Source organism: Indicator indicator, chromosome 26 (assembly GCF_027791375.1).
Source record: "Indicator indicator isolate 239-I01 chromosome 26, UM_Iind_1.1, whole genome shotgun sequence".
Lineage (NCBI taxonomy): Eukaryota > Metazoa > Chordata > Aves > Piciformes > Indicatoridae > Indicator > Indicator indicator.
This window is the reverse complement of record NC_072035.1, coordinates 10,513,499-10,527,665: the sequence shown is the minus strand read 5'-3', so window position 1 is coordinate 10,527,665 and position 14,167 is coordinate 10,513,499. Positions and strand designations below refer to the sequence as shown.

Genomic DNA, 14,167 nt, shown 5'->3' with positions numbered 1-14,167 from the left:
TCCAGCCTCACTAACACTCAGTACAACTTTGTGAAGCAAACCTAGAGAGCTCAGCCACCACTTGGGATGAGCTCTGTTTTATACAAGCAATTGACTACTTAAATTTCAAGCTTTGTTGGTCTGCCTTCAGGAGACCTGACAAGATAAGTCAGGTTCAGTCAAATCTGGCTTTTTCCCCTCCAGATTTGGCAATGTCCTACCTCATCCTTTATTCTTTCTAGGTCACTTAAAAATCAGTGAGAAAATGTACATCATTAAACATCAAAATCCAGAAGGACCTCCCATTTCTTCTGCCATCCCTACCAAGGGCACAATGAGGATCTTCTTCAGATCATTTTTAGGAGCACTAACAACTAAAGGGCAAGAGAAGGACCTGCAGCTCAGGAGGAGGAGGAAGAAGGCAGCTCTCAGGTTTCTCTCCTAGCTGAGCCCTTCTGAAACACCAAGCATCAAGGCTAGCAAGTCACATGAGGAGATAGATGGGATGAGCTGTCCTATCTTTGGAAAGGCCTGGGTGTCTGGGTTCAAGTGGCTATGGAGGAGCATTCCTGGTGTTCTGCTGTCTCCCTAACAGCACTTGGAAGACACCTAGGTCCCAACTCCTGCTGCTAACTACAAATCACCCAGGTTGCTGCAGGTACTTTCCTTCTGTCTCAGTCTCTCCAAGCAGAGAAGTGGAGAGAACAGTCTGGACCTGCCTTTGAGCACTCAGGCTCACTGTGGTAGCAGCACAACTTCAAAACCCACAGCTCTGCCAGCAAGCAGATCCTCTACCTTCATCTTCTGGGTCTGCTTACAAGGTCTAGCTGTTCACATTCTGAATTCTGCAGATCCATCACACAATTAGAAGCAAAAAGCACAGTTATGGACCATCTCAGTAGGACAGAGGCAAGTGTTTTGATTTAAGCAGCACAAACTCTGTTCTTACCAGAATGGAGATGATTCCTTTATGCTTCTCCTCAACCAGGTCACAGATGATCTTGTTGTTGAAATATGGAATTTGTTCCCACTGGAAATAAGAGGGGATATAAGTTTTAAAGGAAGATCTTTTCCTTGTGGTGGTCAAGTTCTCTGAAGCCAAGCTCCAACCCCACTAAAGATCCCAGTTGTGAATTCACACCAACCAAGCTGACAAGGGACAGCCCAATGACTCACCAGCCTCACAGTAAAGCCTTCCTACTTCAGCAGCCTAGACCATCCTCTTCACAGAATCATGGAATGGTCTGGGTTGGAAGGGACCTCCAAAGATCATCTAATCCAAACCCCTCTGCAGTAAGCAAGGACATCCTCAACTAGATCAGGTAGCCCAGAGCCCTGTCGAGCCTCACCAGGGATGGGGCCCCAACTACCTCCCCAGGCAACTTGTTCCAGTGTTCCACTGCCTCTCCACATTAATGCAACTCCATCTTCCAGTGCCCAGACTGGTGGAGCTCCCCATTTCTATAAGGACATTACCACTGTTGACCTGAGTTGTGGGGCATATCCTTTTCCTTCCTCAGATCTAATAGAGGATGGAGGGAGATTGAACTAGATGACCTTTGGAAGTCCATTCCAACCCAAACCATTCTATGATGTCAATTCAGTCTAGGCTAAATTACACTGCAGGTGGTTTACAGAATGAGACCCATGGCTGTCTTCTACTTCTCACATGAACAATGAAACTTCAAAAAGAAAAAAAAATAGCAGGATGTCTTCTTCATCAGTGATCAAAAGTATCCAGAGTGATGGCAGCTCAAAGGAAAAAGGGAGAGGGGAAAAATAATAAATTACCTCTATCCCTTCCAGTTTATATTCCTCCTGCTCTGCTTTCAAGGTCATCTCAATCAACAGCTGCTGGAGTTTCTCATTGCAGTAATTAATGCAGAACTGCTCAAAGCTTCAGAGTGGTTACATGAGCATTAGTTTTTATTTCATGGACAGTTTTACTTCTCCCACCACTTTCAAGCCCAACAACCCACTTCTCTGCAGACCAAGCCCACACATCCCTCTCACACTCTTGTGCCCACACCTCAAATCCAGGCAAGCAGTCCAAGGGGACTTTCAGCAGGGGTTCACCTAACTTAGTGCGCTCAGAATCTGAGGTCATCTGTAGCTTGCCTTGCTGGGACAAGAATACAACCAAGAAGCCATGAAGGACTTCAGCACATGCCCCCACCAGCATGAGGACAGATTACCCCAAGGCTGAGGAAGTGTTACCTGTTTGTGTCCAGCACTTCAAAGCCATAGATGTCCAGCAGGCCAATAACTGTTTTCCGAGTTGAATCCTGTTAAACAAACCATTGTCCTGTAACTGCTGCTTCAGCTGATGCTGCTCCCCTGCCTGATTCCTCGTTTTCCCCACCTAGATGTTAACCTTTCTTTTTGAGAGCTTGGTATCACACACCAATTGAGTAACCACCTTAAAGTGAACTTCTAAAACTCTTTAACAAACCACCTTCCACACCTAACTCAACAGTTCTCCAGCTCAGTGCAGTGGGATGGCCACACATCAGTTACCAAGCATCCAAGATGCAGAACCATAGAACTGTTGAGGCTGGAAGACACCTCTGAGATCATCAAGAGCAACTTCTTGCCTGGAGGTTGCAATCCCACCACTATTGCTAAGCCACTAGCATTAAACCACCTCCTTCAGCATCACATCCATGCATCTTAAACACCTCCAGGGATGGCAACTCCACCACCTCCCTGGGCAGCCTGTTCCAACACCTGAAACATTTGGTGCTGAGTGCTGTAGGGCCTCACTGGAGGAGCTTTGCTCAACGTGCTAGGGGCACTCATTGTCTAGGAGGACATTAGGCAAGCAACCAACCTTGTTGGCCAGAGAGTTGTTGATTTTGTTGACCAGCCAAGTGAAGGTTCGTCCGTAGATGGCCTTTGCTACTGCATCCCGAGCACAGAATGCCAAATCCACGTTCAACGGGCTTAGGACCTACAAGTGAAGATATTCCAGAGATGATCAACACCACAGCTGATCAGAGCAAGCTTCTGCAAAGCTACTTCACACTGATGGCTTGGAGAGCCAGCCATGCTGCTGTGTACTACAGCACAGTGCTCACCTGATTGGACCTTGACTTGACTACAACTTAGAACCATAGAACTGTTGAGGTTGGAAGAGACCCCTGAGATCATCAAGTCCAATTACTTGCCTAAAGGTCACAAGCCCATCACTGCTGCTGAACCACTACCACTAAACCATGTCCCTCAGGACCACATCCACACATCCTTTAAATACCTCCAGGGATGGTGACTCCAACACCTCCCTGGACAGCCTGTTCCAGTGCCTGACGACTCTTGCTACAAAGAAATCGTTCCTAATACCCCACCTGAACCTCCCCTGGGCACAACTTCAACTGTTCCCTCTTATCCTGTCACTTGTTGCATGTGATAGGAGACTGACCCCCACCTGGCTCCAACCTCCTTTCAGGTAGTTGTAGAGAGCAATGAGGCCTCCTCTCAGCCTCCTTTTCTCCAGGCTGAACAATCCCAGGTCCTTCAGCCATTCCTTATCAGCCTTGTGTTCAAGGGCCCTTCACCAAACATGCTCCAGCACCCCAAACTTGCAGTCTGGCCTCAAACACCTTCTGGGAGGGGGCATCCACAACCTCCTTGGGCAGCCTGTTCCAGTGTCTCCCCACCCTCACTGCAAAGAATCTCTTCCTAACACAGGACTAACTCTGTACCTCTTCAGATCTGGCTTCAATCTTCCGATGGGTAAGAGCTTCCTGCAGAATGGACAAGTGTGCACCCAGGAGCTGTAGGAATAAGTAGTGGCACTCAGAGTATGGTCAGCAGGAGAATACTGAAATAAGTAGCATTTGTGTGATCAGCAGGGCATAACCCCCAGTTCATAGAATGGTAGGGGTTGGAAAAGACCTCTGGAGATCAAGTCCAACCCCCCTGCCAGAGCACCTTCATCTAGAGAAGGTCACACAGGAACACAACCAGATAGGTCTTGAAAGTCTCCAGAGAAGGAGACTCCACAACCTCTCTGGGCAGTCTGCTCCAAGGCTCCAGTATCCTCGCACCAAAGAAGTTTTTCCCCATGTTGAGGTGGAACTTCCTGGGTTCCAGTTTGTATCCATTGCCTTTTGTCCTATCACAGGACACTACTGAGAAGAGCCTGGCCCCTTCTTGACACCTACCCTTCAGATATTTGTAAACATTGATCACATCCCCTCTCAGGCTGCTCTTCTCCAGGCTAAACAGCCCCAGGTCTCTCAGCCTTTCCTCATCAGACAGATGTTACAATCCCTTCATCATCCTCATAGGCTCTGTTGGACTCTCTCTAGCATGTCCCTGTCCCTCTTGAACTGGGGAGCCCAGAACTAGACACAATACTCAGATGTGGTCTCACCAGGACAGCATACAGGGGGAGGAGAACCTCCCTTGACCTGCTGGCCACAGTCTTCTTCATGCACCCCAGGATACCATCTGCCTTTTTGGCCATGAGGGCACATTGCTGTCCACGGATACCTTATTGTCCACCAGTTCATTCCCAGTTACACTCAGCTTTGAGTTAACAGCAAGTAAGGAAGCTTCAGAGATGTGGTAGAAAGAAGGTCTCTGCAATTCAAGACAGTCATAAGTAAGAATGGAAGGGACCTTTGAAGGTCATTGCATCCAACCCCCCTGCAACAAGCAGGGACATCATTAACTAGATAGCTTTTAGCGAGAGCTGAGTATGTATGTAGCAATCCTTCTGCTTTTGGGAACAGATTGGTTTTGTCCCTAAGAGGAAAACACAGCAAGGCTGAGGCTTCAATTCTGACACCATGTGAGCAGAGATACCTTTGAGATCCACTTGATCTGGGTGCCATCACGAATGATGGCATGTCCATTGCTGTCCTCCTCAAACTGAATGTTCCCAAGGTGCAGCACGCTCGCAACGATTCCAAAGAGATGCTGCAACGAGAGATGCACCATTAGAAAACAGCTTCCCACAGCTCCAGGCCATGGCTCTACCACAGGGTGTTAGGGGTTGGAAGGGACCTCTGGAGATCGAGTCCAACCCTCCTGCCAGAACAGGACCATAGTATTCAGAGAGGGTCACAGAGGAACACATCCAGATAGGTCTTGAAAGTCTCCAGAGGAGGAGACTCCACAACCTCTCTGGGCAGCCTGTTCCAGTGCTCTGTGACCCTCACAGTGAAGAAGTTCCTCCTCCTGTTGAGCTGGAACCTCCTGTGCTGTAGTTTATATCCATTGCCCCTTGACCTATCCCAGGGTGCAAGTGAGCAGAGCCTGTCCCCTCCCTCTTGACTCTCAGCCCTCAGATATTCATAAACATTTATGCATTGCTAATGCAGGCTAGGCTGGAAGAGGTGAGTCAGACAGCCTTAGAAAGATGCTCCCACCAGTTGCCATCAGGCTATACCCAAGGACAGAGTTTTTTACCCACTCACTCCCCCACTGCCACCTAAACATAAAGGAAGAACTTCTTTCCCATGAGGGTGCTGGAGCAGGCTGCTCAGAGAGGTTATGGAGTCTCCTTCCCTGCAGAGATTTCAAACCCACCTGGACATTTTGATCCTGGGCAAGCTGGTGTGAGTGCCTGTGCTTTAGCAGGGAGGGGTGGACTAGATGGTCTCCTGTTACAGTGTGAGAGCTGAAATCCCCCTCCCACACCAACAATAACCAAGCTAGCTCAGTCTGGAAGCAGATGAAGCTGTATTTACAGGCAAACCTACAATCTATGATGAAATGCAACGAATACGTACAAATATACACTATTCACAACATTTACAAATACGTACAATCAACAGGAAAACACAACCAAGCCCCCAGGGGCCAAGCCAGAAGGACTCCCCCCAAGCCCCCCTGGCAGAAGGCAGAGAGAGCCAAGAGGCAGAGAGGCTGTTAGACTTAGCTTGTCAAGGTTCAATATGCAGGTGTGTGTTATTTTCAGCCAGAAAAGGAGAAGCAGGCAGACTGAGAGAAGACTGAGACTGCTGTAACTTGTTTTGAGTGCTGATTCTTAAACATTTCTCTCTCTCCAACTGAAGTGTTTAGAATAATCATTATTTGCTTTCTTACACCCAATAGTGATTCATTTACATTCTTTCACCTTCTCTGCTCAAACTTTGCGAGAGGAAAAATTAAAGACAGTCTTTAAAACCATCACATCTCCAAAGAGCCCTTCTAGCCTCCACCATGCTGGGATTAGGTGTGATGGCCTAGTCTCTTCTCAGCACCTCTCCCAAACAACACTGCTTCTATCACTTCAGTAAGGAGTGTGCTGCTGTCCTTCCTCAGGCCCCACTGAGGGGCTCAGTCCTTCCTTAAAACCCCCCTGGGGGGGCTTAGTCCTTCCCCACACCTACCTGTAGGTCTCTCTCAGTGAAATCAATGATAGAAAAAGCTTTGCGGACTATTTTCCAGTCATTCTTGTCATTAATAGAAAACACTTTGGCACATTTACCCTGGAGAGTGAAAGAAAGTTCAATCAGTACAATCAGCATAAAAAAGAAAGATCGATTAGTACAATTAATTAGCAAAATAATTTTATTATATCAGCTGCAGACAGTTTCATTTCCACTTTCCTCAGCCTGTCTGGATGTCATCTGCAACCAGCTAGCAAGTTTATTTCATTACTGGTGTCAGGAGGATGAGGTCAGTTTGTTTTCAGTGGTGCCCAGTGACAGGACAAGAGGTAATGGGGACAAACTGCAATATAAGAAGCTCCATGGGGAGGAATTTGTTGGATTTAAGGGTGACCAAGCCTACCCAGCTTGGGTTGTGGAGTAGGTTACCCAGTGAGGTTGTGGAGTCTCATTCTGCGGAGGGGTTCCAAACCCACCTGTACAATGTGGGCAAGCTGCTGTGGGTGACCCTGCTTTAGCAGAGGGTTTGGACTGGATGATCTCCAGAAGTCTCCTCTAACCATTCTGTGACACACAGAATCACAGAAACATTCAGGTTGGAAGAGACCCTCAGGGTCACCAAGTCCAACTCTAGAGGGGTCACCCCTAAACCATAGCCCCAAGCACCACATCCAAACCACCTTCAAACACATCCAGGCTTGGGGACTCCACCACCTCCCTGGGCAGCACATTCCAATCCCTGACCACTCTTGCCATGAATAAAGGTTTCCTAATGTCCAGTCTAAACCTACTCAGTCACAGCTTGAGGCCATTCCCTCTTGTTCTGTCACTAACTATCTGTGAGAAGAGACCAGCACCAGCCTCTCCACAATGTCCTTTCAGGTAGCTGCAGAGAGCAGTGAGGTCTTCCCTCAGCCTCCTCTTTTTCACACTAACCATCCCCAGCTCCCTCAGTTGCTCCTCATCAGATTTATTCTCCAGACCCTTCCTCAGCTTCCTTGCCCTCCTCAGCACTGGCTCCAGCACCTCCACATCTCCTCTGTATTGAGGTGCCCAAAACTGGACACAATACTCAAGGTGTGGCCTCACCAGAGCTGAGTACAAAAGCAGGTCCTCTTAGCAGCCTTGCAGCACACTTAGTATGTGAGGGAAGCTGCATTTGCAACCTCTGCAGCTCAGGATGCGAGATACAGAGAGGGAGAGAAGCTCTCACTGACCTGGATGAGATAGGCATACTTCTGGGGGTTGCGCTCCAGCCCCAGCCAGCCGAGAAGTTCCTTCTCTCCCCCCTCTAATAACTGGTAGAAGATATGGAAATTCCTTTCTCCGTGGTTTTGATGGACAACTCGGGATTTCTCAATGAGGTAACTGAGGATGTGCCCTCCCACTGGAGCTCCCTGGCAGAACAAAGCAGCCAGATCAGCACCACCAGATAGAAAGAACTTGGTTGTGATGGCCGTTCCCCCACACCCAGGAATGAGGAGCAGTGTGAGGAGAAGCAAGTTTCTGCTGTTACTTATCTGCCATCTTGTGTTTAAGAGGTAGTATCCAGCACTACAAGCTGCATCTAAAGAGTTTGTTGTTTTCCTAGTGTAATTCAAGCCTTACAACAACCTGTGTCAGCTTTCTACTGAGGGCTGGCAGTAATACCAGTAGTAGAAGCAGCTTTCAGGATGGAAAAATCAGTCACTTTACTCACAAAAAAACGCATCTCCTGCGAGAAAAGGGGCAGAAATCTGCAGTGTAAGGCTTCATCAATCCTATGCTGCCTGGGAAGTATCCAAAAAGGTTCACTGGTAGAGCACTGACAACCCTCTCACCTTAAAATCAAACTGGATGTCCATGTATTTCCCAAACCTACTCGAGTTGTCGTTACGCAGGGTTTTTGCGTTTCCAAAAGCCTAGGGACAAACAGATGAAATTAAGTCACTTCTCATAGAATCAGAGGATTGTTTTAGTTGGAATCAGAGATGTGTTTCAGTTGGAAAAGACCTCTAAGATCACTGAGTCTAACCACCAGCCTAAGACCACCATGAGAACCTGACAAGCTCCGGTAACAAAGATTTGCTGCATCAGCTGTGTCCTGCTACTGAATTTAGTGGGATTAAAGAAATACAAGCTTGGAATCACTTAGGCTGGAAAAGAGCTTTTAGGTAAGAATCCAACCATTAACCAAACACTAGCAAGTCTGGTACTAACCCATGTCCCTCAGCACTACACCTATACAGCTTAAGTATAGCTAAGCTCTAAGGATGATTATTCAACCACTTCCAGGGGTAGCCTGTTTCATGGCTTGAGCACCCTTTTGAGGAAGTCACTTTGGTGGACTTGACAGTGTTAGGTTTACATCTGAACTCAGTGGGAGTGGTTTAGTAGTAGTGGTGAGATTGCAAGCTCTAGATGAGTGGTTGGACTTGACCTCAAGAGTCTCTTCCGACCTCAACAGCTCTATGGTTCCATGATACTGAACTAATGCATTTCCCTAGCTTTAACATGGAATTCACCTAAAATTCTCTGTGTGACCTATAACTGAAGCCACAAAGAACTTCTACTCCCAGGTTTCAACTATCCCCAACTATCAACCCAAGTTTAAATTTCTAAAGACTATGTGATAGGAAATCCCAAACATTCTTTCAGCCAAAAGGCTGAATGGATCTCATTATTTATGTTATTTCCTAGATTCATAGAATGGTTTGGGTTGGAAGGGACCTTAAAGATGATCTAGTTCCAACCCTGCTGCCATGATCAGGGACACTTGCCACTGGATCAGGTTGCTCAAGGCCTTGAGCACCTCTAGGGAAAGGGCGTCCACAATGTCCCTGGTCAACCTGTCCAGTGTCTCAGTTCAGGCACAAATTCATGTAGAGCAAGAGGTTATTCCTGGGTGTAGATGTGTAGACTTGCATCAAAGTCTCATGGAAGGAGGCCTTCAACCCCAACTCTTCTGCATTTTGTCCCTTCCTTTAGTTTTTACCTCAAGAACAGGGTTGGAAAGCAGGAGGCGATCGCGGATGACCTGCAGCTGCTCCGTGGTCGGACAAGTCACTGCATAATACTGCAAGATCTTCTTGGATGCTTCTGTCTTCCCAGCTCCACTCTCCCCCGAGATGAGGATGAAATGGTTGTTGTACTCGCTGCACATCAGCCTGTAGGCATTGTCAGCTATGGCATATCTGAGCAAGGACCACAAGAAGCAATCAGAAGACAGTCCTTGGATGGCAGGGATTGGACTGGACCTCCAGAGATCATCCAGTCCAACCCCACTGCTAAAAGCAGGATCACCTAAGGCAGGGCATAGAGGAATGCATCCAGATGGGTCTTGAAAGTCTTCAGAGAAGAAGACTATACAAGCTGTCTGGGCAGCCTGCTGCAGGTTGTACTCACAGATGTGGTGGCAGTTCAAAGAAGTTGACCCCTCGATAGAGCTGCATCTGTGTCATGGTGTAGATATCCAGCTCTTGGTAAGGGTTGACAGATACAAGAAGAGTACCAATGTATGTCTGCAGGGAGAAGGAATGCACACAGGTGAGAAACTTGTTCCATCACTACAGTGAGAGGTCCCAAGAGGAGTCAAGTACATCAGGATATTATGCAAGAACAACTGGAAAAGATGGCACAGAGCTTGGTGTGAGATGAAGAAAGGGAAAAACAAAACCCAAACCAACCCAGGGAAAAAAAAAAAACAAACAAACCTCCACAAGCTTCAAGATTTCAAAGCCAACACCAAACTTCTTCCAATATCTACCTAGTTATGAGTGTAGTTGAACAATGACAGCAAGCTTAGAGCTTTACAAATTATAGACAACATTTTGGTATCTCATGATGCTTAGTAGAAGAAAAACAAAACAAAAAACCCCAACAACTTCCACCAAGTTAACACAATGATGCATTTGCTTTCCCAGCTCCATTTCACAAAGATCTCTGGAAGTGGCCCATAATTAATGCTGGGAAGGAAAGCCAAGTAGTTTCTGTTCCATAGATAACTGTCAAACAGAAAAATGCCTTCTTGGCTGTGAAATCACACATCTCAGGACATCTTTGGATTATTTGGATCCATTTTTCACCCCATCACAATGCCCTCTTTTCTACCCTTGTTTCACTTCCTTCCCAGGCAACCAGCAGCAGAACAAGAGGACACAGTCTCAAGTTGTGCCAGGGGAGGTCTAGGCTGGATGTTAGGAGGAAGTTCTTCACAGAGAGGGTGATTGCCCATTGGAATGGGCTGCCCAGGGAGGTGGTGGAGTCACTATCACTGGAGATGTTCAAGAGAAGCCTGGATGAGGCACTTAGTGCCATGGTCTGGTTGAGTGCTTAGGGCTGGGTGATAGGTTGGACTGGATGATCTTGGAGGTCTCTTCCAACCTGGATGATTCTATGATTAGAGTCATACAGCCATCAACACTCATTTGACAAGGGACCTGTGAGATACTTGCCATTGCTCCAAGACAGTGCAGAACTTGGAGGCTGCTGAGAAAACGGGCATGGCTGTGAAGTCACCTTAGTCAGCACCATGAAGTACTCTCTGCTTCTCAGACAAGTGAGATACCACATTCAGTGCTGCCTTGTCTTGAGAAAAAGGGAATGGGCAAGTGGAATGCTACTGAATGTTGTTTGGGTCTTCAAGGCAACTCTCAGCAGGCTGAGACTATGATTTACCTTGGCTGAAGCAGCCAGACTACTACTGGGTGATCACTCTGCTGAGTACTAACATCTTCTGAGGTTTATTGTCTCATGGAATCATGATTAAGGTTGGAAAAGACCTCTAAGATCATCAGGTCCAACACTACCATGAACACCATGTCCTGAAGTGCCATGTCTACATGTTCCTTTGAAAACCTTCAGGGATGGTGACTCCACCACCTCCCTGGGCACTCCCTTGTCTCGGAGCACAACAAAGCCAGGCTGGGAGAGGAGTCTGTACTGACAGAGCTTTCTGCCCTTGAAGTTTGTTTGCACCCCAGCAAGATGGGCAACAACAGGCTCACAGGGGTTGGAAGGGACCTCCAGAGATCGAGTCCAACCCTCCTGCCAGAGCAGGACCAGAGAATCCAGCACAGGTCTCACAGGAACACATCTAGATGGGTCTGGAAAGTCTCCAGAGAAGGAGACTCCACAACGTCCCTGGGCAGTCTTTTCCAGTGCTCTGTGACCCTCACAGTGAAGAAATTCCTCCTCATGTTGAGGTGGAACCTCCTGTGCTGTAGTTTATATCCGTTACCCCTTGTCCTATCCCAGGGTGCAAGTGAGCAGAGCCTGTCCCCTCCCTCCTGACCCCCAGCCCTCAGATATTTATAAACACTTATTAAATCCTCTCTCAGTCTTCTCTTCTCCAGACTAAACAGCCCCAGTGCTCTCAGCCTCTCCTCACAGGGCAGTGCTCCAGTCCCTTAATCATCCTGGTAGCTCTCCATTGGACTCTCTTGAGTAGATCCCTCTTGAACTGAGGAGCCCAGAACTGGACGCAATACTCCAGGTGAGGTCTCACCAGGGCAGGGTAGAGGGGGAGGAGAACAGTTTTGGTTTGGGTGGGGTTTTTTTGTTGTTTTCTTGGGTTTTTTTTAAATATATGAGCCACAGTTAGAGACATTTCACCAACCACAGGCTGCACAAATCCACACAGCCACCAGCACTTACATAGATGAGGTTCTCCTGGTAGCGCTTGCGAAGGTTGTTGAGGAAAGCTGTCTCACTGGTGTGGGAGTCCAGAAGCACAAAGTCCTGCACCCCGACTCTGTCCCGGGCTATCAGAGCCCCTTCCATGTTTTCATCAGTGTTGTCTTCCACTTCTTTCTATAACACAAAGGTTGGATGATTCAGAAGTGGGAGAGAGCAGGTAGGGATCCTAAGGGTCAGCTAAGTTCTTCCTCATAGCCCAGGGTCAAATCAGCCTTGTGGGGGGAACACCAAAGGATTGTTATCCAAGTTGTTGTTAACACCTTCCCTACTGAGGGCAATTTCATACCATGCAGGTTTGCACTTCAAGGTCTCCACAGTCATAGAATCACTGAATTGTTTGAGCTGGAAGAGACCAACCATCAACCCAGCACCACCATGGCCACTAAACCAGGTCCCAAAGTGCCTTGTCCACACATTTCTTGAACACATCCAGAGATGGTGACTCCACCATCTCCCTGGGCAGCCTGTTCCAATGCCTGACCACTCTTGCAGCAAAGAAATTGTTCCTCATCTCCCACCTAAATCTCCCCTGGCACAACTTCAGGCCATTTCTTCTTGTTCTGTCACCTGACACTAGGGAGAAGAGACCAAATCCCCACCTGGCTCCAACCTCCTTTCAAGAGAGTTGTAGAAATCAATGAAGTCTCCCCTCCATACTTTCATCCTGAACACTTACCTCCAAGCCAAATACCTTGTTCAACACTTGCCAGTGCTGGTGTTCCCACACCACCAGTCATCCCAGCAGTGCTGACAGCTCCCCAAAGATCCTTACAGCTTCACACAAATCATGAGCAAACCTTACAACATGGCTTTTCAGAGTGCAGTAGTAAGTAGGTGATAGCAATGATTTCAGCCTCTCTTCTGGACTGAGAGAAGACAGGACACTTGGTCACACCTGCTTTGTGTTGAGCATGGTTGCCACATCACAAACGTCTTCAGCAGAAACATTTTTAGCAGCCTTGTTACTTCACTGTAATGTATTTTTCCCCCAAAATAATTCATATTTGGTTCTGTGATGCCACCCCTGCACTCCCACCACTCCACCCCATACTCTTTCTTATTTGCTCTATGGACAGGGGCTGCCTGACAAGGTTGGAGTTCAGCATTTTGCTATCACAGACGCACAGACAGCATCAGGTTGGAAATGACCCTCAAAGGTCATTTGTCCAACCCCCGTGCAGTCAGCAGGGACATCTCCTCCAACTAGATCAGGTGCCCACGGCCCCAAGTTGGACCTTGAATGTGTCCAGGGATGGGGTCTCAACCACCTCCTTGGGCAACCTGTTCCAGTGTTTCACCCCTCTCATTGTGAAGAGCTTCCTCCTAATGTCCAACCTAAATCTCGACTGCTCCAATTTCAAACCCTTGGCCCTTGTCCTGGCACCACAAGTCCTTCTAAACAGTTCCTCCCCAGCCTTCCTGTAGGTCCCTTTCTGATATTGAAATGCAGCTCTAAGTTCTCCCTGGAGCCTTCTCCTCTCCAGGCTGAAGAGTCTCAACTCTCCCAGCCTGTCCCAATAGCAGAGGTGCTCCTGTGTTGAGGACTCCAGAGCTGGACACAGTACTGCAGGTGAGGTCTCACCAGGGCAGAGTGGCAGAATCACCTCACTCCATCTGCTGGCCTTGCTTCTTTTGATGCAGCCCAGGATGCCATTGGCCTTCTGGGCTGCAAAAGACTATCAACAACTTCAGGTGGATTTGTCCTTCTGAGAGAGCTAGACAAGCTGGATAAGAGACTTTTACCTTCTCTCCAAGCCAGGAAGCAGGAGAGAAGCCTGACACCACAGTGGCCTGCTCAGGTTTCCTTAACCCAGTTCTCTCACTGGTATGTTAATTGGTAAGTGACACTGGTTCCCATCAGACAAAAAAAAAAAAAATCCTGAAACTCTTTTCTGAGCTGATTTTATGCTCAGATTTTCTCCCTGTTTTGCTGTTGCTGAGGTCAGGCAATTTTATTATCATGGCACCATAAACCACCCTGTTCCCCCCACACCCTCCCCAACTCCAGTTCTGGAGGTTTCGTGCTTACCTGGTATCACCATCAGCAAGAGATCCCCACCCCAGGATTCACCAGCACGTCACCCCAGCAAGTCACTGCTCTTTTCAAAGGATTATTTTCCTTCCCTCATCACTGCAGAGTCAGGAGATTTTCCTTTCTTGCCTCCTGAGAC

General features: G+C 47.8%; 1 protein-coding gene across 1 annotated transcript in view; it reads right to left on the bottom strand.

Annotated features, from left to right (window-relative positions):
* Positions 1-13,634, bottom strand: part of MYO1H (myosin IH) — a 32,979-nt gene extending 19,345 nt beyond the window's left edge. The window contains exons 1-13 of the mRNA XM_054392925.1: positions 13,619-13,634; positions 11,955-12,106; positions 9,705-9,820; positions 9,295-9,493; positions 8,141-8,221; positions 7,538-7,717; positions 6,321-6,419; positions 4,789-4,902; positions 3,681-3,752; positions 2,810-2,929; positions 2,197-2,264; positions 1,771-1,876; positions 929-1,009 (exon numbers count right to left, since the gene is read on the bottom strand). Of these exons, the coding sequence (XP_054248900.1) occupies positions 929-1,009; positions 1,771-1,876; positions 2,197-2,264; positions 2,810-2,929; positions 3,681-3,752; positions 4,789-4,902; positions 6,321-6,419; positions 7,538-7,717; positions 8,141-8,221; positions 9,295-9,493; positions 9,705-9,820; positions 11,955-12,080 (1,362 nt within the window). The 5' untranslated portion in view covers positions 12,081-12,106; positions 13,619-13,634. The remainder of the gene's footprint in view (positions 1-928; positions 1,010-1,770; positions 1,877-2,196; positions 2,265-2,809; positions 2,930-3,680; positions 3,753-4,788; positions 4,903-6,320; positions 6,420-7,537; positions 7,718-8,140; positions 8,222-9,294; positions 9,494-9,704; positions 9,821-11,954; positions 12,107-13,618) is intronic.
* Between the last annotated feature and the right edge of the window lie 533 nt (positions 13,635-14,167).